This window comes from Neoarius graeffei, chromosome 1 (genome assembly GCF_027579695.1).
Source record: "Neoarius graeffei isolate fNeoGra1 chromosome 1, fNeoGra1.pri, whole genome shotgun sequence".
Taxonomy (NCBI): Eukaryota; Metazoa; Chordata; class Actinopteri; order Siluriformes; family Ariidae; genus Neoarius; species Neoarius graeffei.
In genome coordinates, this window is record NC_083569.1 from 40,698,868 (window position 1) to 40,725,751 (window position 26,884).

The 26,884-nt window shown below is 43.6% G+C and overlaps 1 protein-coding gene across 15 annotated transcripts in view; it reads right to left on the bottom strand.

Annotated features, from left to right (window-relative positions):
• scrib (scribble planar cell polarity protein) overlaps window positions 1-26,884 on the bottom strand; it is a 269,195-nt gene that overhangs the window by 111,364 nt on the left and 130,947 nt on the right. For all 15 annotated transcript variants that reach the window (XM_060931865.1, XM_060931789.1, XM_060931763.1 and 12 more), the window contains exons 2-3: window positions 10,470-10,587; window positions 5,586-5,664 (exon numbers count right to left, since the gene is read on the bottom strand). In XM_060931865.1, coding sequence (XP_060787848.1) covers window positions 5,586-5,664; window positions 10,470-10,587 — 197 coding nt within the window. The remainder of the gene's footprint in view (window positions 1-5,585; window positions 5,665-10,469; window positions 10,588-26,884) is intronic.

Here is a 26,884-nt window from a genome sequence, read left to right on the forward strand (position 1 = left end):
CTCGACATATTGTTTTGATGAATCGCCAGATGTTTCTATTCGGAAAGAGCGATGTGCACATGCGCAATATTCCACTTGCGAAACCGGCCAATACCGCTTCGTGTATTTGAGCTGAAAAGTAAACGGTCGTTTATGATTGGTTTTAATCGTGTCATACACGTGGATTTGTTGACATTTCTGTTGGCGGGATCATTATTCAACTGTATATTTACGTTGAGTGTGTGATAATTTCCAAATCTTTGAATTGTTGTTGACGGTGTTCATTATATTGAGGTATTTCACCTGACGTCACAGGGTCACATGACGCCCCGGTGTCCGCCATTTTGGACGGCAAGCTACATACTAACGCTGCAGACAGAGAGGGAGAACCAGCTTGGAAAAAAACGTGTTACAGACACCTAGATTAGATTAATTTGTCAGTAAGCACTCTATAAATAACCATGGTGTTTGCTTGTTGTGCTGTGGGCTGCCACAACAGACAGGGACAGCGTGCAGGACGCTCCTTTTACCGGTTTCCTACTGACCCAGACAAGAGGGCCAAATGGATTGCAGCTGTGAAGAGACAGGATTGGGAGCCAACAGAGTACTCCAGACTTTGCAGTGATCATTTCATTACAGGTTAGTTTATCAGTCAACGCAATTTTGATAAAATATATAGCAAAAAGTAAATGGGTCAGTGTTCGTTAACCCATCTGAGCAGTGAAACAAGGCAGTGTTAATTTGTCTAGGGTTGCATGTAGCAGACATTTTGTTCTCCTGTTTGTCATGTATTATTTTCCTTTTGATGAATAAAGTTTATAAATACTACTTGTATCATATCATAGCCGGAGCTCGCTAGTGCGCCGGGGAGCTCGCTAGCGCGCTGGCGCGCCGGGGGAGCTCGCTGGCGCGCTGGGGGGGCGCGCCGGGGGAGCTCGCTGGCGCGCCGGGGGAGCTCGCTGGCGCGCTCCGGCTATGACATGATATAAGTAGTATTTATAAACTTTATTCATCAAAAGGAAAATAATATTCTATTCAATATTCTATTCTAATCGCCCAAACCTGTGTATGGCGATGGGTCAGTGAACAATCCTGGTGGAAGCAGGTAAACGTCGTTCTCTAAGCCTGCTAACCTCAATTTTTGCAAATACCTCTCCCTCTGCTCGCCCTGTAAATGCCCTACGTCGCTGGATAGTGAAGGTGTTTTCTGCATCTTGCTCCTTTTTCTTTTGTTTTTCGTTTGTCGCCTTCCTCGCATTCAAACTGATTTGAGCCGTGCCGTCCAAAATGGCAGCATCACATGACTTGGTCACGTGGGTGAAATACCTCAACAGCCGAGCGTGTGCTGGCGGGGAATGTGCGCCTGCACAGAGAGTGAGGTAGGAGTGGGGAAAGTTCTCTAGGAAATACCAAGCTGTCAAATGGCTGCTAATTAAGTTACCAGCTGTATTAATTAACTAATTAGTAATGGGAGTTTAGGGATTTGAAACATAGGGCTCTATAACTTAGATATAATTATGGATTATTTGAAATTATCATCTTTATTTTTTTACCATTAAATACCATACAGGAGCCACACTGAATAATTAGACAACAATTAAAATCAGTGGAGGATATATATTCAAAATTAATAATTTAAAAATGAAAATATATACAATTTCAATTTTCTGGTTTTCAATTTCTCATAAATAAATTAATGATTGATGGAGTCCGATTGATGGAGCAGAACTCAAGGGTTGACAGATGAAGATGAATAGAAACTATTTGTATCCATTCATCTGAGAGTCAATAGAGGTGTGGAGGTTTTCATAACAAGAGATATCATCTCGTCATTTGATAACTAGATTTCAGTGTATAATAATCAGTGATTTAATCAGTCAATTTTATCAGTTGTGTTTATTTGTAGCATTGTTGTTGTTTGTTTCTCTTGTCCAAACTAGTGATCTCATCAAGTCATAAGGTTTTTTTTTTTTAACTTATTTTTTATTTGACAACTACATATACAAACAAACTTAACACATGGGAGATGTACATTATATACAGTTGCACTTGCTTGTAATTCTAGAAATTAAAAATTTCTCCTTTCTTTCCCCCTTTCCCCCTCCCTTGATGTTGAATATATCTTTGTAAATATCAGTCCATATTCTTATACCTGTACGTCATATTTCCCCTCGACCAAATCTCGCCTCCATTCCGTTAGCCTTGATCAACATTCTCTTTAGCACGAGTACTTTTCAAGTAAGAAAGAAAAAAAATATAAGTCATAAGTTTTATGATGTTACTTTTTGTGATATTTGTTACTGAACTGCAGAATACTGATCTGTGTATACACTACCGTTCAAAAGTTTGGGGTCACCCAGACAATTTAGTGTTTTCCATGAAAAGTCACACTTTTATTTACCACCATAAGTTGTAAAATGAATAGAAAATATAGTCGAGCCATTTTTCTGGCCATTTTGAGCATTTAATCGACCCCACAAATGTGATGCTCCAGAAACTCAATCTGCTCAAAGGAAGGTCAGTTTTATAGCTTCTCTAAAGAGCTCAACTGTTTTCAGCTGTGCTAACATGATTGTACAAGGGTTTTCTAATCATCCATTAGCCTTCTGAGGCAATGAGCAAACACATTGTACCATTAGAACACTGGAGTGAGAGTTGCTGGAAATGGGCCTCTATACTAGCCTGGGCCCGCCCATCCTAAGCGTGACGCAACACGAGGGCCTGTTGCGAGCTTAGGCTACATCCACACGACAACGGCAACAAGATGTTATTTAAAAATATATCGCGTCCAAATGGGCAACGATCAGTAAAATATCAGGTCCATATGGCAACGCAACGCTTGCTGAAAATGATGCAATACACATGCCACACCTCTAGGGGCGCTGTAAGACGGTCCCTTCGGAGACACCAGAACAATAGAAGAAGTAAGGACGCATGCGCATAAACTATTATGCGCGAGACTTCATATTAGCCACAAAGTCAGGAAAATCTGTTCGTAAAATTACATTATAATGACCAAATACAATGAAAAGTATTTTTCCAGTCTCACCTGTGAAGGGTAATCCCATGTGATCTCGTTTGGACGGTAAACCTGTTGGTACAGTTAAACGCAGCTAATCTTTATTCTCCGCTTTGACCTCTCCAATATGGCGGCGAGGATGACGTATGATTCTACGCGGAAGGCGGCGTCTTTAATGGTCCGGAATAAATTGAATGCTACACGTTGATGGATTAATTTGTTGTTTCTCACCTGTGAAAGGTAATCCCATGTGATCTCGTTTGGACGGTAAACCTGTTGGTACAGTTAAACGCAGCACATGAATCTTTATTCTCCGCTTTGACCTATCCAATATGGCGGCAAGGATGACGTATGATTCTACGCGGAAGGCGGCGTCTTTAATGGTCCGGAATAAATTGAATGCTACATGTTGATGGATTAATTTGCTCTTCTACGCCCTTTTTGAGGAATGTACTGTCGGACTTAAACCCACATCTGAAGAGGTGAGATCGCTCCTTTTTTTCCCTATTTTTGCTGGCGGGATTGACTCTGCCCTAAGGGCTATTCTCTCTCTCTCTCTCTCTCTCTCTCTCACTTTGCACCATTACACAATAAATATTCACAGTGAAAATATTTTGTAAGCACGTTTCATGAACCAAGTTATAGGATTTGTTGACAACTCGCATTGCAATGAGAAGATCATTGGCACTACTGGTGCTAAGAATCAGACCATTTCATAAATGAATATTTTGCTGTAGAGCTGCAGTGTTTGTACAATTGCATGTTTTTGCTTCACTATTACTGTCACTATTCTGCTTCTTGCATTACTACTGTGAACTAACACTGAACATAATAATAATAATAATAATAATAATATCCAAGCTCGTGTTTCACTCTCACTAGTGCTCTGTAAGGCTTTTTCCTGGTGATATTTGTTACACTTCTACCCGGCGTGAAGCACTCACAGTCATGTGGTTGTGACGTCATCGTAAACAAATCCGTTCTACTCATCCAGACGACTTCACAACGGCAACGTTGCCAGATCTTTCCACTCTGGAACCCGTTCTCAAAAAGATTGCGTTTTGGGCACCCAAAACGCCGGTGCCGTGTGGACGCCAGGCCTAAACGATAAGCAATTGTATCGGAGTCACCTGAATCCGTTGCCGTGTGGACAGGGCCTTAGTCTGGCCAGGCAGGCTATCTACAGCTCTTCCAAGCTCCCGAAAAATCGGGAACCAATCAACTTTGAGCATCTCCAACGGCCCTGGGTAGAGGCGTGTTCAAGGCAGTGACATAGTAGAACTGCGACCGGAAGCCATAGATTGTTTACAGAATCTATGCCGGAAGCGCTTCATTCACATCACGAACATGGAGCAGCGGCAAGCCTTTAACACAGCGGTAGATGCTGTATTGAAAGCATTCAACGGGAAGTTCTCATTGAAAACGGAGCAAAGAGCAGCCCTGCAGGTACCGTATTTATTGAAAGGAAGGACGTTTTTGCCTTGCTCCCGACCGGCTTCGGTAAGAGTTTAATCTACCAGTTAGCCCCGTCGCGTCACATACGTCAGAGGAAAGAGTGATGTGATTGGTTTAAGCTTCGTCACAGCCTTTTCTGGCTTCGACCAGTAGCAAACAGGCATTTCAAGGAGGCGGGTCAACCACGCACTTTGGGAAACGGTTGGGCTTAATATCTTGGCCAAACCAATAGCTCGTAGAGCTTTGTCGCGTTAGCCAGATTACCTCTATACACCTATGGAGATATTGCACCAAAAACCAGACATTTGCAGCTAGAATAGTCATTTACCACATTAGCAATGTATCGAGTGGATTTCTGATTAGTTTAAAGTGATCTTCATTGAAAAGAACAGTGCTTTTCTTTCAAAAATAAGGACATTTCAAAGTGACCCCAAACTTTTGAACGGTAGTGTATATAATGGTTAGTGTTTCTGGATCTCATAGTATAGTTATTTTGTTCTTAAAACTTGATGTTCATAATTTCTACTCTATTGGAATATATTGCTTCTGAACTTCAGCAGAATAATTGGTGAATTATGGTATCAGTCAGTCTGTTTTACTAGATTTTTGAACTTTTGCCTCAGTATATCAAGTATTGATTACTTTTGATTCATAGATATTATGCATATGTTGTGAATTCGGAAACAAATGCCATAAAGATTGTTGGGTTACAAGTAGTTTATTGGGCGGGGGGGGGGGGGGGGGGGGGGGGGGGGGGGGTGTCTCAAATATTTCTTCGGACAGGTAAATTTCCTTTCAACTGTGGTTTCAAAAGTTAATGTAGAGCCCTGTAAAGGCAATTACGACTCGTCAGACTCGTTCAACCTTGGGTTTAACTCACGGCTCGTTCATAACCTAACCGCATAAATCACGCCGAGCATCTCCTCCTGGGAAACAAATCCAGCTCCAACAGGTCTTCTCACAGACATGAAAATCCAAATGCACTTTCCCGACACACACACACACACCGCCCAGCTTTATTGTAGAAATCTCAATGAATAGTAACGCTTCTTTTCCCGCCATCCCTTCCCCCATGCTGTGCTCTGACGTTCCACACTCGCATTGGAATTTGGGGGTCTACCAACTCACGAACCTGGAGAGGGGGTTTCCACTGAAGTCCGCGATCTCCAGCGCCTTACAGAACTTAATGGTCTCGGGGATCTCAGGAATGCCTAGGAGAGAAGGGAGGGAGGGGGGAGAGGTTGGGTGAGAAAGACATACATACCCCGAAATGTCGCAATCAATAGGGCACTTTTTCAGGTGGTGTTTTTAAAGACTACCAGATGTCCAACAACAAAAAACCCGTGCTTGTATTACATTTCACTGAAATTGCAGCAAATAGTGATGGACTCCGATTACTCTGGACATTTCTTCCACAAACGGGACTATCCAGAAACCAATACCGTTGGAATGGACAAAAACGTGCACACTCAAAACATCAACCCCCGTCTTTAACTGCATAGTGAGGTTCTGCAGTCGTTGCAAAAACCTAACAAAAGATCAAAACGGCAATCAATCAGAGATGTAATGATGAATTGCAGGACAGAAAAAGCATTAAAGAACTGACCGTGCGTTCGCATAACGCCTGATACGCGTTGCACTCTGGGTTCTGAGTGCGACGATACAACAAGGACACGCCGAGAGCGATTCTCATTCCCAGCCTCAGTTACAATCAGGACGTTATGCATCGGATTTGTACTGGGAGTATGGACACGAGCGATCAAGAATGATCACAGATCGCTAGGTCATGTCACTGATGCATCAACGACGATAATATAAAATCACAGTGTAATGGCATTTAAATGCATTTTTGCTGAACATGTACTGTATAAAATGAAATCTACACATCGAGCGTGTTTATGCTGAAATGCGTGTGATGTGCTGCTGCGCCGAGACCAACTGCTGGCGCGGTTATAATCGTCAATAAGAGAAAGATGTCCAGCAACCTCCGACGCAAGTGATAATCAGGTTACGCTAAATACATCATCACGGTAATGGGAAATCTAACACCGGCATTTCCAGCACTGAGCAGGACCAACATGGAGAAGGATGGACTCAAAGCTCCAGAATGCAACGCGGCTCTATGATGCAGCTGTATTGAGCCCTGTGGCAGAGACCCGACTCGGCCGTTTAGCGATCTATGAGGTGACGAGAGTGGTGGCCGTATTATCATGAACGCTGATGTTTTGGCAGCTAAATCCCGCTGCAATCCGTCTTATCAGGTCCTCGAACGGCATTGTGGGTAAGACAGGAAAATGAACTAAACTGAAAATAAGCCAACACATCAATGAAAGAAGCTAAAAAGTCTGAATTTTACAAAAATTATTTCACAGTTATTCACTGAAGGGGAAGTGAATATCAGTGAATAATAACCAAGACGAAAACGAGATTATTATCCACCAGGGTTGTAGTCGAGTCACTAAACCTCAAGTCTGAGTCCAGTCTCGAATCCCCAGTGTTCAAGTCCGAGCCATTAAAAAAAAAAAAATCAAGTCCACTATTGAGCCGAGTCGAGTCCAAGACTCCAACTACACCATTTGACGGCGGCTGTTTCAGCGCCATTAACGTTAGTTTGCTCCTGAACAGGTGAATGTGCTTCTCTTTATCAGGGAGTATTTTGTCAGAGACGGTCGGGAGACGGATGTAAGTGCAGAAGGTGTGTTTATTAATACAAGTGAAGACGGTAAACAATCCAGAACGGCAGGAAAAATCATAAAACAGGCAATAGGTCGAGCGAGGCACAAACAGGCTATCGTAGACGAGAAACAGGAAGACAAACAAGGAAATAAGGCTGGGTAATGTATCAGCAATGCAACTCAATACTTCGCAAAGTAAGTGTATTTTCACAGTTTTTATATTGCCGCACTGATTGCGCCTTAATCCTGTGCAGGTGCGAGTCGTTTACAGCACGTGCACTGTCCGGAGTGCACCCGAGAGTCTATCTGACGCACGCGCCAAGGCACGCAGGTGTGACGCTCTTGCACGAAATTAGTACAAAAAAATCGATGTAGATATAAATATCTTAAGGCAAAAGTATTATGGGATGTTACAAAAAAATAAAGAAAAAAATCCGAGTCCTCGTCTCCATCTGACGAGTCCGAATGCAGTTAATGCACGAGTCCGAGTCGAGTCAGGAGTCAGACTTGAGTCCAACAAGCCTGTTGTTCGCGGATAGTCACTGAGCCTGAGGTGGATAATTGTTATAATATAAATACACAGGTGATGACGCATTTCAAATTTTTTTTTTTTAATCATGTTATTTATTCCAAACTTCAAAAGCGGCACGCAAATGAAATAAAAGCATGCAGACCTGTCGCTTATGTATGTTCGTCACAATAAAACACTTTGTTCTGAAAGGGATAAAATAAATCCCAATTCCACCTTAGCTTTGAATCGTTTTAGGCCAAACTTAACACCTTGAGTGCTTTTAGGAACAGCATTTTCTTTCATAATTTGTAATTCCTCCTCACTTACGGTGACAAAGCGATCGGAGCCATTTTCTCCCGAGTCGCTTGAGGTGATTATTGAGAAATAGTCTGAATTTCTCGACCAATCATGATGCGTGATTTTCTATAATCAGCTCCGTATTTATACTAATAACTAATATGTTAGTAGGGGAGGTTGTTATTTTAAGAATTTTGACTTTTCCATGTTTTACCCCCCTAGAAATATGGAGATGGTCCATCTATGTGGGAAAATGTCAAATTTTATTAAACTGAACCTTGCTAACCCCCGTGTACATACCCTCTGAAAGTTTCCATTTTTTTTCAAGTTATCGATGAATGCGAACCTCTTCAGGTATGCCACTAGGTACGACTACAACATTTTCAGTGCAGATGATCATTATTTTAAGGTAATAAGCTTAGTGGTAAGTAACCTTACATTCAAGTAAATTAAACATACGGTAATTCTGCTCCTTTTCAGCAAGTTTTAAAGTAATACCTCAAATATTAACTATTTTTAAGCACAGAGGATCATTACTTAAGGTAACTAATTTAGTTTTAAGAACCAGTATGCACAAATGATTCATATCTGAATTATATCTCCCAATGTCTCATCTCATCTGATTATCTCTAGCCGCTTTATCCTGTTCTACAGGGTCGCAGGCAAGCTGGAGCCTATCCCAGCTGACTACGGGCGAAAGGCGGGGTACACCCTGGACAAGTCACCAGGTCATCACAGGGCTGACACATAGACACAGACAACCATTCACACTCACATTCACACCTACGCTCAATTTAGAATCACCAGTTAACCTAACCTGCATGTCTTTGGACTGTGGGGGAAACCGGAGCGCCCGGAGGAAACCCACGCGGACACGGGGAGAACATGCAAACTCCACACAGAAAGGCCCTCGCCGGTCACGGGGCTCGAACCTGGACCTTCTTGCTGTGAGGCGACAGCGCTAACCACTACACCACCGTGCCGCTATCTCCCAATGTATTAAATAGGTTAGATTAGATTCACTTTATTCATCCCACATCAGGGAAATTCACGTGTTACAGTAGCAAGAAAAAGTCAAACAGATAGCAAATAAAACTGAAATAAAAATTAGACAAACGAAGGATTGAATACAGAGGGCTATTTGCATCATCTACCGTGAAAAAAAATAGTCATTATTTGTATTCTTGCAGGTAAATAATCACTGACAAATCAGTGCAAACTATGTAATTCTCTACTGATTGTCAAAATGGACATTTCAGACACTATTTCTGCCACTTAGCCTTGTCTGTTGCATCTGAAACATTTCCAGTGCCTTAAACAACTCCTTCTGTGAGAAATAAATGTTATTACTGTGATTTTTGAGGTTATATTTAAGAGTTATTTCCGTGGGCGGCACGGTGGTGTAGTGGTTAGCGCTGTCGCCTCACAGCAAGAAGGTCCTGGGTTCGAGCCCCGTGGCCGGCGAGGGCCTTTCTGTGTGGAGTTTGCATGTTCTCCCCGTGTCGGCGTGGGTTTCCTCCGGGTGCTCCGGTTTCCCCCACAGTCCAAAGACATGCAGGTTAGGTTAACTGGTGACTCTAAATTGAGCGTAGGTGTGAATGTGAGTGTGAATGGTTGTCTGTGTCTATGTGTCAGCCCTGTGATGACCTGGCGACTTGTCCAGGGTGTACCCCGCCTTTCGCCCGTAGTCAGCTGGGACAGGCTGCAGCTTGCCTGCGACCCTGTAGAAGGATAAAGCGGCTAGAGATAATGAGATGAGATGAGTTATTTCCGTTATAGGAATGCTTATATTAGTGAAAAGGGCCGTTTTTGACTATTTGGAGGGGTTATTAACTTCAGAGGGTATGTACAGGGGGGTTAGCATTTTTCAGTTGGCCAAATATTGGTATTTCCGTACTTAAGCCTAGGTCACAACTGGATGTACGATTTTTTGGCCGTGCGATTTTTGGCGTTTCCCAAATTGCTGTTTTTTTGTTTGTTTGTTTGTTTGTTGAGAAAGACGCACGTTGGCCGTAAGTTTGTCTTGCAACCTGAAAAAAACCTAAGTGCCCGTAGAGTTTGTTTGACATGACAAAGAACCTCTGCGGCCGGTCTGCGGCTCGAAAATCAGCACGTCACACGTGCGCCCTCTGTGCGTTTCTTGCACGTAGACCAGCCGTAGGAGCACGTACAGCCGGTTGTGACCGGGGCTTTAGATCATCTCCATATTTTGGAGGGGGTGGAAAAAATTTTTTGCTCTAACCCCCCCCCATGTTAGAAGTTAATTCTAAGTCGTTCAGAGTGGATTCTTCCTTCATTAGTGGTTATTAAAAGAAAGCGTGGGTTTTTATTAACATGGATAAATTAAAAAAAAATGTTTCGTGTTGCTTTTTGACAGGAGCCAACACCTCCACTACACACACAGAGCAAGCGAGAGAAACCGCTTCCATGTGTTAATCAGTAAAGACCAAGGTCTCTTGTGAGAGGATTGGTGTTTCTGTTGTGGATAATACATTGTGTGTGTGTGTGTGTGTGTGTGTGTGTGTGTGTGTACCATTTCGAGAGATGTCCAGCTCCACAAGCTGCATGAAGTTGGCCACCTCAGGGGGAAGTCTCTGGATCTCATTGTCGCTCAGGCCGAGCTTGCGCAGGTTCAGTAGCCTGAAGAAGGGCTGAGGAGGAGAAAAAGAAAAAAAATTATTATATCACATCACACATTAATACAACAGACTGTATATTCAGATAAACAACACTGGAGAATTTACATTTCAAATGAAGAAATGTTAAGAATTTGCAAGTCAAAATCATAATGTTTTTTTTTGTATTTATTTCCAGGGCCATGATACTCAGGAAAAGCAGATCAATAAGACTGCACTTTGTATGTACCTGACCTGACTTCCTGTTTATTAAAGGGCGCAACAATACAGCGCATCACTGTATCGTTCAAGACAAGGCTCGAAAACGAATTTCACGGCTTTGTGGAATACTCTACTCCGAATGGTCAATTATGACATTCAACAATCTGTTATTTCTGAATGTCAGACCGCTGCTATGGACACAATTCTGATCGTAGACTCTGGAGGAGGACTACATCGATTCATATCGACCCTCGGAAGGAAGTCTGGTAAATTTTGTTGAATTTGGTCATCGGATTAATAACGTCAGCTCATTTGCGACACCCTGAGTCGAGAAAAGGCGAGTCCGTCAGAAAACACCATGAAAGATTTTTCTAAGATTAAATTTTAAAGGTTCAGTTTAATGCCAAGTTGATGAATCTTAAAGGAGATACGCAGAGACACGGCCTCACTTTCGTTTATAAATGCCTTGAGACCTCAAGAATGGCACAGGAATAGTTTTAAGCGTTAACAATAAATCTAATACAGTAATTTTTACAATTAAAGTGATTTATATAGGTAGCGGTCTGAGTGAATGACCTTGACATCCATAACGTCACAGCAGGAAGTCTATCGGTCTCATGGCCATTTCCGCTATACTAAAACACAGAGCTGACTGCAACTCCGAACCTCCATTTTGAGCTAATTTATCGCCGTGCCACGTAGATGTGGTGCTGGCCGGTGCAGCAACACGACAGAAGGTGGATTTACGTTGCATTCATGGCCCAAGAATGTTCAAACTGCAAAGATGTGGACGCGTTTTGCGAGAAGTTCACGGGCACATTGGGCGCCTACGAAGTGGTCTCTCCTCTGCTCTGCACATTTTACTGAAGACTCGTACGAGACCTCTGATCTGTTGAGGAGCGTTGGCTATAAGCCCGTATTGAAAGAGGGTGCAGTATCAACAATTAAAGAAAAAGAAAACAAGAAAAGGAGAGCATTTATTTTATTTTTTTAAAGTGAGTTCCGTTGCACCAGTCCTCCTGGAGCGTGAGCCGAAGGTTGTTGCTAAAACCCAAGACGGAATGGGACATATTATCGCTGGGGCAGTGACCTCCCTGCGGTTGTTGCTAAAACCGGTGACGTCCCGTTCCGTCCCGGGTTTTAGTAATCGCCCGAGCCGAGCAGTAATGGCGGAGTACTCAGTACGGAGAGAATGAGTGGAGCAGCCGTCAGATTTCTAAACTGGATATTGCTGCCATCTCGCCCTTACGTGGAAGAAGCGAATGAACGGAGAACTGAACGAACTGAAAGTCAGATTGTTTCAAAACAAATCGGCCACAAGGTCGGCCTTCCAGAAACGAGAACACAGACGGGTAAGCTCCGACTCTCATTTAGATTAAAAAAAAACAACAAAAAACAAACACGTGTACCTGCATTTAGATTAATCCATGTAACTTGTATTGTGTGTTTAAGTTAGCGGTATAAGATTATTTAATTTGCTTCAGAATGTGATTGTCTCAGTTCATCTGATTATTTAATTCGCCTTTTACGTTTTATCAGTGAAAATGCATGCATGTACATGGATGTTGCATAAGTTATAACACCCATCCTGTTTTAATGAGAGTCAAATCAGTCTTAGTTGAGCGAGTCAGTAACGACATTTCTTACTTTCACCATAAATTTTTATTTATATGACTTTGGTCTATAGCTGTAAAAGGCCTCGGCCTTAAAACCGGTTCCCGCCGTGACGTCACGTGCTCAGGGCTGGCTGGCTCAGCGGGGCAGCGCCAATGCCAACTTTGCGTTAGATTTTAACTCTCAAAAATATATATTTTTATTCCCATTTATGCAGCATACAAGAGTCAAGGATGGAGATACTATCCACTCAGAAATTTATTTACAAATAAAGGTTCTGCGTATCTGCTTTAAGAAAGCTTGGGCGTTTACGTTGCTCTGGACGCAGTTCCAACTGGACAATCTACCAGACTACTCATGCTCTTTTCATTGGAAGCAATACAATTTTTAAATCAATACTTGGTGTCAGGGCGGCACGGTGGTGTAGTGGTTAGCGCTGTCGCCTCACAGCAAGAAGGTCCGGGTTCGAGCCCCGTGGCCGGCGAGGGCCTTTCTGTGCGGAGTTTGCATGTTCTCCCCGTGTCCGCGTGGGTTTCCTCCGGGTGCTCCGGTTTCCCCCACAGTCCAAAGACATGCAGGTTAGGTTAACTGGTGACTCTAAATTGAGCGTAGGTGTGAATGTGAGTGTGAATGGTTGTCTGTGTCTATGTGTCAGCCCTGTGATGACCTGGCGACTTGTCCAGGGTGTACCCCGCCTTTCGCCCGTAGTCAGCTGGGATAGGCTCCAGCTTGCCTGCGACCCTGTAGAACAGGATAAAGCGGCTACAGATAATGAGATGAGAATACTTGGTGTCAAATTCTTGATGCCTTTCGTCAGTAGCCGTGTAATAAGCGGGATAACATACGGTACACACAGCCAGTCATTACTGCGAAATAAACCCCTTCAGGGTGATTCAAGTCCTGCATCACCCTGTCGGTGTTTATTTCACAATAATAATCAGCTTGCTGAACATGTCTCCATATCAAAGAATACATTCAACGAACTACATAATGAATAAATCTGTCAAAAATACTGCTTGAGATGTGAGGTGCAAGACATTTTTGAACTTGATCAAGCCCACATTCCCTCTAAAAATAATAGCCTTCTCCGTCATGAATCAGGAGAGGCTACAAGGATTTAAAAAAAACATGCTTCCGCAAAGCGTACAAGTGTATCAGCTCATGAAATATGGCTACAGCATTGACCACAGTCAGCAGAACAGGACGATTCCCACAAATCCTGAAGTTCTGGGGTACGGGAGCACGTTGGCTTCCCGCTAATTTATGACACAAACATTACAGTGTGCCGAATCTGCCAAACAGGAGCGCCTTACACCAGCGCAATCACCACAAACATGCCCATGCATCTGCACCGCCATCACTCTTTTGTGTCAGCCAGTAAAACAAGACAAACACACACGACGAGGGATTTCGGTTTTCACACGCTGTAGAAATGCCTCAAAGCTACTTTCAATCACAATGGGTAAATGTGAGCGTGCGAGCACACAGTGGCACGAAAAAGGATTTGCCTCCTTCCTGATTTCTGCTTTTAGCACATATTACATTCACTGAACATTTTCCGATCAAATAAAATGGAGCTTTAGGAAAACGTGAACACAAAACTGATCTTTAAAACCGTTATTTCATTCATTCATTTAAAAAAAAGGTCTTTTTTTTTTTCTCCTGTGAAACAAAGAAATCAAGTTGATAATTCGAAGCGCAGCCAGACTTAACTGTTGAGTTTAAATAGCATGTACAGTATATTGATATTCAGTTCTCTCGAGTTCAAAGTCTCGACAGACACAAAATGCCACGGTCAACGGAAATTCCTGAACAGCTGAGGAAGGAGAGAGAAAAGGAAAAAAAAGGCTGTTGAGACCTCCTTGGACTCCACTGAACCACAGTGCAAATGGAAAACACTTGGAGTCGTCGTAACTCATCCCAGGAGTGACTGTCCTGCCAAAACGTCTCCAAGAGCACAGCCGCACCTCATCCAGGAAGTCTCAAAAGACCATATTAAAACTTCTAAAAGAACTGCACGCCTCTCTAGCATCAGCAAAGGGCTAAATTCATTACTCGATCATCTGAGCTTGTCTGCCATTTGTGAAAAAGCAACCTGAAAATTCTTTCGGCACAATCAGGGCAACAGTCTCTCAGAGTCTGGCGTAAAGCAGCAGTGTTTAACTGCCTACCTACAGTGAAACATGGTGGTGGTAGTGTGATGATACGGGGATTTATTTATTTTTTTTAGTTAGATATTTTTATTGGGGGGGGCGTCGTGGCTCAGGTGGATAAGGCGCCATACCATAAATCCGGGGACCCGGGTTCGATTCCGGCCCGAGGTCATTTCCCGATCCCTCCCCGTCTCTCTCTCCCGCTCATTTCTTGTCTCCACACTGTCCTATCCTATAGAGATCTTGCAGTCACGTGACCGGAAAGTACACAACCGCCATCTTGTCGGTCAAAAACACTGCTGAATACTGCTGCACTCGTGTACAGAATGGATCAATTTCAACCGACGGACTACACGGCTCATTTTTCTAATGAACAGATAACTAGATATATGTCTAAAATAAACGATCTACAGTTTAGTGACCCTTATGGCTTTCCGGATGGAGTTTTCACGACCGGATTTTGAACTGCCAGCGGAATACCCGGACGTGTATAATTACCTCATTAACTTTCCCTCACTGTTCAGTGGTGAAGCACTGCGTGCTTATAAATCTCTGGACAGTTTTCTTTACAGAAATTCAGGATTTGTCAGCGACTCAGATGTGGCATCTTGTAAACAAGAATCCTCATTGGATGGGTAAGTCACTTAAGTATTACTAGTACTGATACTAGATGCACTGACCAGCCGATTATAGAATAGAATAAGGTAATTCCAGCTGTAATTCCAAATCGTCCGTCTTGTTTACATGGATCTGGCGTTGGAGAGGTAGAGGCTTAGCAGTGGAGATTTGAGTGGCTGTTTTCTGAGCTTAGTCAACAGGCCGGCTCTACAGCCTCACTTTTGCTTCCGCTCCCGGCGCCGCCTCCTTCGCTTTGCTTCCGATAACAATCCACGGAGACCCCGCTGGTCTCGCTATCTCGTCCGGAATGTTTTTTTTTTTTCTCGTCCGGAATGTTGTGCATGCGATGGAAATCGCTACAAACCGTCATTTTCTGCTGGAAACCAATGTCCAGTAAGTCCATACGGTTGTAGTGGATATTGAAGTCCGGTACAGACGAACAACACGCAAAAATACACACAAAAAACATAAAAAACGTGCACAGGTAGGGAGAGCTTGTAGCCGCAGCCGTTGTAGTAGAATTGTATATAGTAGGGTTTTCCAGAAGAAAAGGTAGAAGTAAAAGCAGAAGTAGAACCAGAAGTAGAAGTAGAAGGCGGAATATGGCGTTTGACCGACAAGATGGCGTCTGTCACAATCTGGATCGGCTGTGACGTCACATGCAAGTGCTCCATAAAGGTGAAAAAAGCCCCAAAAAATACCTTTAAAAAAAAAAAAAAAAAAAGATATTTTCATGGGACCTGGGCGACCAGTCATTGAAGGAAGTTTGAATTCTGTGATGCATTAGGAAATTCTTCAGGAGCCTGTCTAACCACCTGTGCACGAGTTGACGGGCTAAGAAGCGGCCGGGTTCAAGTCCTGACTTAGCTCCAATAGAGACGATGCGGCAGAGCTGAAAAAGAGCTGTTAATTCTCAAACCAGTTCTAGGCCAAGATTCCTCTACAGATATGTACAAAGCTCATATCAAGTTACAGAAGACATTTCGTTGTAGGTGTTACCGAGGGTGATCTGATCAGATATTAGGTTTAAGTGGGGGCGTTTTTTTAAGCCATTCTGAGCTCCAAATAAGTAATAATAGAGAATATCAGGAGGGGTGGGCAAATCATTTTAATGCACTCGTATACAGTAAGTCATGCATATACTGTATCAAGAGGTCACTTTTTGGACAGCCACATTCAGAACATTCCAGCGCTTGTGCCTTCTCTCTTTGCTCGGCGCTCTGGCAGATGAAGCAGCAGTGCTGAACCAGACATCGCCCAACAGAGGATCCAGTGTGCACGAAACAGAGCCAGAGCTATTCAGGGTGTGTATCTGATCCAAAAGATTTCAGCGTGCTTCACATCGCCTGGTACACAATGTCAAAACACTGAAATCAACTTAAGCACATGCATGTGGGAATGTCCAGAACTGAAAGCTGCTCTCTGAATACAGAAAGATGGGAACAGATAAAGACAGACAGACAGAGAGAGAGAGATCTACAGAGTTCGCATGACAAGTAAAGGTACAAAGACATGATTATGTCTCTCAAAGTAGATGAAGTATGAGCTATTGCTGAGTTTCACGTGACGTCATATCCGCCTCATTAGTTATTCAGAACTTTAGCTGGTGGTCTACCAAAGCTCAGTTGACAAAGCGTTTGTACGGAGAAGGTGCATTGCTTGCGTGAAAAGTGCCTTACGCTTGCGTTGTTCGAATCGATCAAACCGTGAAACTGATAAGTTTCTTCAGGGTTCCCCGTGAACTAATAAAAAAGGGTGAACTAACACAGGATTTCACAAAAAGACGTCGAGAAAGGTGGCTTTTGAACCTCTCGCTGAAATCGAAGGGAGCCGAGTTGAAGCATGCTCGAGTTTGCAGTGATCACTTATGGCCCTTTTCCACTACCCTTTTTCAGCTCACTTCAGCTCACTTCAGCCCGACACGGCTTGTGTTCCGACTACCTCAGAGCAGCACGACTCAACTCGCTTCAGCCCTGCTCAGCACCCAAAACTCGCACCGTTTTGGAGTGGGGCTGAAGCGAGCCAAACCAAGCTGAGTGAGGCTGGAGGCGCGAGCAGACACTCCCCTGTGCACTGATTGGTGAGGAGGAGTGTCCTCACATGCCCACACACGCCCCGCGAGCACGCTGGGATCTGTAAACACCGTAAACCCGGAAGAAGGAGAATTACGAGAATTTCTGAAGCCTTATGCGCCTCGCCTCATCTATACGCTCTTGCCAGTATCTGTTGGCGTTGTCGGCGACAAGCCACAGCACCAAGACCAGCAACACTAACGACTCCATGTCCTCCATGTTTATTGTTTACTATCCGGGTCGTGAGACTACCGCTTAAAAGCTCACTGATGTCACTGTTTGCGCCGCCTAACGACATCACCTGACGTCCACCCACTTTCGCTAACTCCACCCAATGTGTCCACCCACTTCCAGCCAGCACGGTTGTAGTCGAAATGCAACGCCAACAGCCCCGCTCAGCCCGACTCAGCACGGCACGGCTCAGCTGCGTTGGTAGTGGAAAAGCGGCATTAGTGAAATGTTTGTATCTCCCTCTCAGCTGTCCCTCGTGTTTTCCAAGTACTTTTCTTGCTGTGTCGTTATTTTACGGTAGTTTATGGTCACGAAGCGCTAAAGTCCCCAGCTGTTTCTTTGTTTACTCCTCACAAAGCCCATATGCATGAAGGTCGCGACATAATTCTTCCCCAGCCGCACAGTTACAATGCGCCGTGATCACTTCTCCGTCCTGTTTAACTAATGGCCCTTTTCCACTACCCTTTTTCAGTTCACTTCAGCCCGACACGGCTCGCGTTTCGACTACCAAAAACCAGCACGACTCAGCTCGCTTCAGCCCTGCTTAGCCCCTAAAACTTGCACCGTTTTGGAGTGGGGCTGAAGCGAGCCAAACCGTGCCGAGTGAGGCTGGGGGCGTGAGCAGACACTCCCCTGTGCACTGATTGGTGAGGAGGCGTGTCCTCACATGCCCACACACGCCCCGCGAGCACGCTGGGATCTGTAAACACCGCAAACCCGGAAGGAGAATAATTACGAATTACAAGAATTTCTGAAGCCTTATGCGCCTCGCCTCATCTATACGCTCTTGCCAGTATCTGTCCGCGTTGTCGGTGACAACAAGCCACAGCACCAAGACCAGCCACACTAACGACTCCATGTCCTCCATGTTTATTGTTTACTCTCCGGGTCGTGAGACTACCGCTTAAAAGATCACTGATGTCACTGTTTGCGCTGCTTAACGACATCACGTGACATCCACCCACTTTCGCTAACTCCACCCAATGTGTCCACCCACTTCCAGCCAGCACGGTTCAGCGCGGTTGTAGTCGAAATGCAACTCCAACAGCCCCGCTCAGCTCGACTCAGCACGGCACGGCTCAGCCCAACTCAGCCGCGTTTGTAGTGGAAAAGCGGCATAAGATCCAGGTCTTTAAAGGGGTTTCTGATGATCTTTGTGAATGATTTACCTGAGAGATGAGAGCCAACACGAGTGAGAATCAAGCCAACTGTTTGTTTACACTTCAACTTGCAGCGCTTCGTTGTAAAGACACAAATGAAAAGCTTAAAACATACTTAGACGGGCTAAAACAATGCAGGATTCATTGGGCAGCGACTTGATACCAAGGTCCTTTACCCAGTCACATACAAAAAAGTTGTAAGCCTCCATACTCTTCCACGCTTTCATCTGTTTTGCGGGGTAGAAGGACGTCTGCAACACCAGATGAGATGTCGGGGAACTCGACTGAAGGGTAGTTTGAGATCGTATGACAAATCCTTCTTTCCCAGACTGTAGAGGTCGATTCCATTGCACAAAGCAATCTTCTGAATATATCTAAAGCCAGCAGTGGCTTCGAGATTACGAGCGTATTCTGATAAGTTATCGCTAGTTGTTTGCGCTACGGCAGCCATTTAGACCACCAGCTGTTTCAGTTCCTGTAAAACCGCTAAGAAAAGTCACGTGACTGAAACCCAGCAATAGAAAGTCCATGAAGAGGTAAAGAGCAGCTTGAAACAAGCTCTTAAAAGCATGATCAAAACCTTGGCTTTGTTAACCCGGCATCTGGTCATGACATTACAGACATTACACAGGGCAGCAGCTGGTTGTCTCTGTCCTGGTGGCAGGTGATGCATATCGAATAACAAAACAAAATATGAACCCTGGGTATCCCAGATGGGAGACATGTGGATGCGCACACGCACAAAGGCATGACTTGATGCTGAGCACAAAGTAACGCACAAGGCTTTGAGCGTAGATCTCTGCTACTGATCATGAATAATGACTCTTGGAAACACGTGTCTGAGGTATTTGGTTTTTCTCTCAACGCCTGATATGATTTTGCATGGCCGAGCATGACCGTTAGAGAGTATGACCGCTATCTGCGGAGCAGCCTGTACTCTGGCTGTGAGACGAGGAGGTCGATTAGAGGAGGAAGCTCTCCACTGAAGAGCTGATTATATTCAAACACAATGAGTCCCTTTCACTCGTGCAGCCAAACCGTCTGGTGAGCCAGAGACCATACACTCCAACACTGACTTTTTTTTTTTTTTTTTTAAAGCATTCGCGCACACAAGTTCCCAACAGTTCTCTTTAAGCGACCTTGGGTGTGAGAAAGGTGCTATATAAACTGAATTAAAGGAGAACGGAAGTCATTTTTAAACTTGCTTTATTTCTTAATTAACGTGTTATTCAATTACGTTTTCGGTTTTAGTAACCTTATATCATGACTCGTATCGGCAACTAATTGCGATTAAATATTATACTTATCGGCCTATTCGGGTTTTTAGCCATGTTGAATTTAGTTCGTTTGGGCCATGGCAGGCGTCGCTTATCTTCAGCATCTTCACCAGACTTGTGCGAGACTTCGAAACGTGAAGTGTCAGCGCCGCCATTTTGAAAACTGTTTTCCAAACGAAGTATTGCACAAAAACGAGTTTAAATGATGATCACTGCCTACTTTTTTCAAACTTTCCTGACTGCTATCAAAAGAAACAAAACTACCGGCTTGATCACATCAGCATTCGAAAGAGGGCGCGCGCGTCTTTTGACAACCCGTGTCCGAAATCGCTCCTTACTCACTATATAGTGGGGACGCCATTTTGCAGTGCCGTCCACGCTGAAAGAAATCAAATCAAAAGCCGCAAATTTGATTGAATAAAAGGCAGCGGCAAAGAGGGAAGTATTCAGCCTTGATTTAAAAGAACTGAAAGATGCAGCAGACACAAAGCACTTTGTATTTATTAATGTGGGAAATGCGCTCAGTACAATATGGCGTTATCACAAAAACACAGGCATGCATTTATTTATTATTTTGAAAACCCACCAGCCGACTGATCTGGCACGTTTTAATCGTGCAACAGTAATGACGACGGAGTAGTGTCCGGAAGTGTTTTTTCATTTAACCAATGAACTCACTATATCAGGGGTGGGCAATTATTTTTTCCATGGGGCCACATGAGAAACAGAAAATTTTGTGGAGGGCCGGACTATAAGGCTGAACTAAATTCTGCATAATATTAATTGTATTTCTTTATATAAAGCAGTAAATATCACTGTTTTTACAAGCTGCTAAGACTGGTAAGAGTCTGGAAAAAACGAGGTTGCCTGACAAAAAATGTCATTTATTCAATCAAATTTCCCAAAACAATGGTTAAATGTGAACGTTTGTACCTTTTTTTCAGTCACATTCACCCCAAAACACAATAAAGACATCACAATATTGTCTTTCTACTCCAAATATCAAGCAAGATACATCATATTATAATAATGATGCCCACGTTTGTAGTCTGATCACCTCATTTGGTAATGCCGACTCAAATTGTAGTCTTTGAACACTGCGATCTGCTCTCCGCAAACTAAACACACGGCTTCATCTCTGACTTCAGGAAATAAATACTTAGCAGTCGATGTTTTGTTGAAAGCCCTGCATTTGGCATCTACCTTTCTTCTTTTTGCGGACATTTTGGGGGCTAAAGTCTTCCGATTCGGTGTAGGTATCAGATCTACAGATCGGCTCGGGCTCCGGCGCCTGCTGGTGACGTCACACTATGCGATTGGCTGGACCGTTTGAAGGATGACGTACAAGTTTGTGGTTGGTCTGGACAAATTACGGAAGTAGTTATCGCGGGATTAGGTTTCGTGGGATTTCATGTCATGCTCATGTAGCGCGCATTGCGTTTTTGTTGAACACAACTTCAAAATAAAAGCAATGCACATTCAGTCCATGCATGAGGTCAAATTAGAAAATACGTTTATTTTGTAATTAACCTTACGCGGGCCGGTCAGAATGAACCAAAGGGCCGGATGCGGCCCGCGGGCTGGAAAATGCCCAGGTCTGCACTATATAGTCCTTTATACAGTAATTCCCTATATCGGGAGTAGTGAACGAGTGAGTGATCTCTGACACAGGGAACGTTGGCAGATGCTGGTCGCTTTGATTTCCGCTGTACGTTTTACTTCCGTTCCGTCCTGCGATGTCTCGCACAGGTCTCAGCGAATCTCGTTTACGGCCATCGCTTTGACATACGGACTGATATATTACAGAGCGCATTTCAAACACTCAGAACTCGCTACAGCAGCGACAAAATAGCTGCCAGAAATGCATTCCGATATTTAATAAAATGAGATAAATAGAATTTTGATTAAAAAAAAAAAAATTTGCCTTCAGTTCCCCTTTAACGCCCTTGGACGAGTCACGTACATCATGACGTACGCTACTCGTCATAAACACCTCCTTTTATGTACCTTACATGGCACATTACTTTCACTTCACAGTGGCACATATGAATTACAGTCAATGCCTAAAACATTCTTCCGTCATAAGGCACAGCGGTAAAAGATTTCATGACGTATGTGACTTGTCCAAGGGCACTGAAGGGGTTTATTATTATTATTATTTCTTCTTTCTCCTGAGTTTCACATGCTCCTGAAACAGAGGTCAGAAGCTGACTGATGAAGAAGCAATTATTTACAATCAATCCTGCATTTCAACACAGTCAATTTTTTTTTCTGTAACGTCTTGGCATATTGTATTTATTTTTCGCATGATCAGTGCGTGGGTTTGATGTATGAGGTTGAGGTAATGGCCTGCAAAAGGGCCACCATGAGCAACTTAATCATCTCAACAAGCAACAATGAAGACTTTGAGCTTTTTAAAGAATTTTATTGAGCCTTTAACGGGTTTTTTTTTCCCTTCCCAGGGACACAGCTAACTCCTTGTTCTGCGTAATGACTCTCTCGCTTCTTTCTGAAGATCATCATGAAGTCGGTCTAATTTTAAAATATTCACATTCAAACCCGAGGTAAGTGTGAAACCCTACAGCCAATGATTTGGTGCTGTGTAATGATAAATGTCTGCGATGTATGATGTGAAAGTCCCAGCCCTCGACCCGTGTCTTTACTTTGAGCTCCAGAATGGTGCAGTTTGGGGTCGGACAGTATGAAGCTACAACTAAAACCACTATAACTTCCAATGGTTTTGGTCAGAACTTGGAATTTTTTTTTTTTTTTACACCAACAATCCCCCCCAGTCAGCACGATACAACTGCACAATGTTAGAGAAAAAGGCCATGTTTGTAATATTTAGTGATCTGTTTACTTTATTTATCTTATCGACAGCTTTGCAGGCATAAAACTAAAATCAGAACAAGACGGAGTTCATCTACAGGTGCTGGTCATATGCAGTTCTGCTCATAAGTTTACATACCCTGGCAGAATTTTTGCTTTCTTGGCCTTTTTTCAGAGAATATGAATGATAACACAAAAACTTTTTTCCCCACCCATGGTTAGTGGTTGGGTGAAGCCATTTATTGATAAACAGCTGTGTTTTCTATTTTTAAATCATAATGACAACAAAAAAACATCCAAATGACCCTGATCAAAAGTTTACATACCCCAGTTCTTAATACCGTGTATTGCCCCCTCTAACATCAATAGGGGTGTTCACACGGCAACTTTTACTCCGGTGTAGCACCGGGGCTGCCCCGGTAGAGTGTTCACACGGTACAAAGTTATCCCGGTGTCGCCCCTGAAAGCTGCTTAAACCGGTGCAAATCTAACCCTGCTCGGCAGGTGGTTTAAGAAATTTACTCCGGAGTAAACGCTAGTTTGCAGGGCAGCACCGATATAAAATGGGCCGTCTGAACGCTACAGGGGTCGACTCGCTACGCGTGAGGAGAGTTGATTACATACAGGCATTGCATAATTTGCATCCTGGTATTTTGCGCTTCCAAAATGGCGAATATCAACAACAACAACAGAACTGCGTGTCTTCCAGTGTTGCCAGATTGGGCGGTTTTAAGTGCATTTTGGCGGATTTGAACATATTTTGGACTGGAAAACATCAGCAGTATCTGGCAACACTGGTGTCTTCATCCACGTTGTTTTCCCGGCACTTGGTGATGCCATGACAACCGGGAAAAGGAAGTACATTTTCACGCATGCGCATATTTCATTTCCGCATTATTACTATCGTATAGCACAGTCGCAAAAACTGCCGTGTGAACGCAAGTGAGGCTGCACCGGTGCTAACACGCTTCTCTCTAGTAAGCAGGTTTGTGATGTGTGAACGCTCCACAAAATTTAAACCGGTGTAAGATATATCACGACAAAATACATCGGTGCAGCATCGATGCAAATATGTGCCGTGTGAACACCCCTAATGACAGCCTGAAGTCTTTTGTGGTAGTTGTGGATGAGGCTCTTTATTTTCTCAGATGGTAAAGCTGCCCATTCTTCTTGGCAAAAAGCCTCCAGTTCCTGTAAATTCCTGGGCTGTCTTGCATGAACTGCGCGCTTGAGATCTCCCCAGAGTGGCTCAATGATATTGAGGTCAGGAGACGGAGATGGCCACTCCAGAACCTTCACTTTGTTCTGCTGTAGCCAATGACGGGTCGACTTGGCCTTGTGTTTTGGATCGTTGTCATGTTGGAACGTCCAAGTACGTCCCATGCGCAGCTTCCGGGCTGATGAGTGCAAATTTGCCTCCAGTATTTGCTGATAACGTGCTGCATTCATCTTTGACCAAGTTTCCTGTGCCTTTGTAGCTCACACATCCCCAAAGCATCAGCGATCCACCTCCGTGCTTTACAGTAGGAATGGTGTTCCTTTCATCATAGGCCTTGTTGACACCTCTCCAAATGTAACGTTTATGGTTGTGGCCAAAAAGGTCAATTTTGGTCTCATCACTCCAAATGACCTTGTTCCAGAAGTTTTGACGCTTGTCTCTGTGCTGTTTGGCGTATTGTAGGCGAGATACTTTGTGGCATTTGCTTGGTTTTAACAGAGCCCCTGATTTTCCATTTGTTAACCACAGTTTGAACACTGCTGACTGGCATGATCAATTCCATGGATATCCTTTTGTATCCCTTTCCTGTTTTATACAGTTCAACTACCTTTTCCCGTAGATCCGTTGACAATTCTTTTGCTTTCCCAGAGACTCAGATTGTTGGCGCGCCCGCGTCTAAGACGCACTATTTCAAATAATGAACGCACTGTCGAGAGGGGCAAGGGCCAATATGGACGCGAGCATTTTATACCCTATTTGGAACGTTTCGTGGCGTATTACTTGATTTCATGGTCTCAATATCGAAAATCTTGCACAAATATGCAACTTCCAACATAATTATCTGGATATTCAACAGATTTCAGCATCGGATGAATTTGTTTTGACCGCCGCCATACTGAATATACGCCGCCCCATTTGTAGCGTTACAAGTGAGTAAAACCTCATCCAAGTCTTTCGCTAGGTGGCGTCTTACGGTCTATGTACGAATATTCGAAAGAGACAAGAAAACATGGATAAGGAAAAAAAAAGAAAAAAATACATCTATTTTGTCATTCTTCGGCAGAAAGAGAGTACATTCACCTGAAAAAACTGATACCCCTGATACCCAAGGTAATTAGTCATACTAGATTTACAACAACAACTACTACTGCAACATCAACTACTACAACAGCAACCACTACTACTACTACTACTACCATCTGATTCTCTGAAATTAGAAGTAGAGATGATTAGAGACAAGCAGAATTAGACCGTCACAGCATGCAAAAAACAAACCCATTCTTGTGCTATAATTTACAAGGAGGAGATAATATAGATGAGATATAAAGTGGCCTGTGGTTGAATTCCAAAATATTGCCACTGATTAAACAATATCTCAATATACTTGGTTGAAGCATTGATTTTTGCTTCATATGGCTTCTAATACAAAAAAAAAAAAAAAAACAGATTTGAGAAGAAAAAAACAGCCCCTGGGCTGCCCCAGCTGTTCATTGGGCTCGCTTCGCTCACTAGGTTCGCTTCAACTGAAGGATAATCACTGGGCCCCCCATTGTAGAAATGGGCACCTGTTTTTCCCCAGGAGGGGCCCTGTGGGCCCCTTGACCTGCAAAACAATCTGAGTCTCTGCTTTCCCCATGACTCAGAATCCAGAAGCGTCAGTGGTTGGATGAAAGATGCAAGAGTCTGTCCGGATCCCAGAAACTCGCTCGGCTTTTATACGCACACACTGATTACAAGCAAACAGATCACAGGTCAGGATGTTACCCTTAATAGCCATTCAAACCCATTTGTGTCAACTTCTGTGCATGTTATCAGGCCAAAATCACCAGGGTATGTCAACTTTTGATCAGGGTCATTTGGGTAGTTTCTGTTGTCATTATGATTTAAAAAGAAAAAACACAGTCGTTTGACAATAAATGGTTTCACCCAACCACTAAGCATGAGTGGAAAAGATGTTCTTGTGTTATCATTCATATTCTCTGAAAAATGGTCAAAGAATCATGGATTCTTCCAGGGTATGTAAACTTATGAGCACAACTGTAATTAGAATATCATGAAAAAGTTGATTTATTTCAGTAATTCCATTCAAAAAGTGAAACTTGTATATTATATTCATTCATTACACACAGACTGATATATTTCAAGTGTTTATTTCTTTTAATTTTGATGATTATAACTGACAACTAATGAAAATCCCAAATTCAGCATCTCAGAAAATTAGAATATTGTGAAAAGGTTCAATATTGAAGACGCCTGGTGCCGCACTCTAATCAGCTAATTAACTCAAAACAACTGCAAAGGCCTTTAAATGGTCTCTCATACCCCTTTTCCACCAAATCAGTTCTAGGGCTGGTTCGGTGCTGGTGCTGGTTCACAACTCGTTCAACTTGTGAGCCAGCTGAGAACCAGTTTGCTTTTCTATAGCTCGCGGTCCTAAGGGAAGCCACGTCATTACGTCGCTGCGTTTGCATAAACCTTGGCGCGAACATCGCAGCAACAACAACACGGAGAAGAAGCAGCAGCAACAACAACAATAATGGATGACTTCACGTTTGTACAGCTGCTGCTTCTCGTCTCTTAAAAATGGCGACCTTTCGTGGTCTTGCTATTGTTGTTAGTCTTAACAACTCCCCCCCCCCCCCCCCCCCACACTGACGTAAGCGGTTCTTTCCTCTGGCCCAGCAGAGAGTTGGTGCTAGCCTGGAACCGGTTTTTCTGGCCCCAGAGCCAGTTCTTTGTCAGTGGAAACAGAAAACCTGGTTCCAAACTAAGCACTGGCCCTGAACCAGCCCTGGAACTGCTTTGGTGGAAAAGGGGCACCAGTCGAGTTCTGTAGGCGACACAATCATGGGGAAGACTGCTGACTTGACAGTTGTCCAAAAGACGACCACTGACACCTTGCACAAGGAGAGCAAGACACACAAGGTCATTGCTAAAG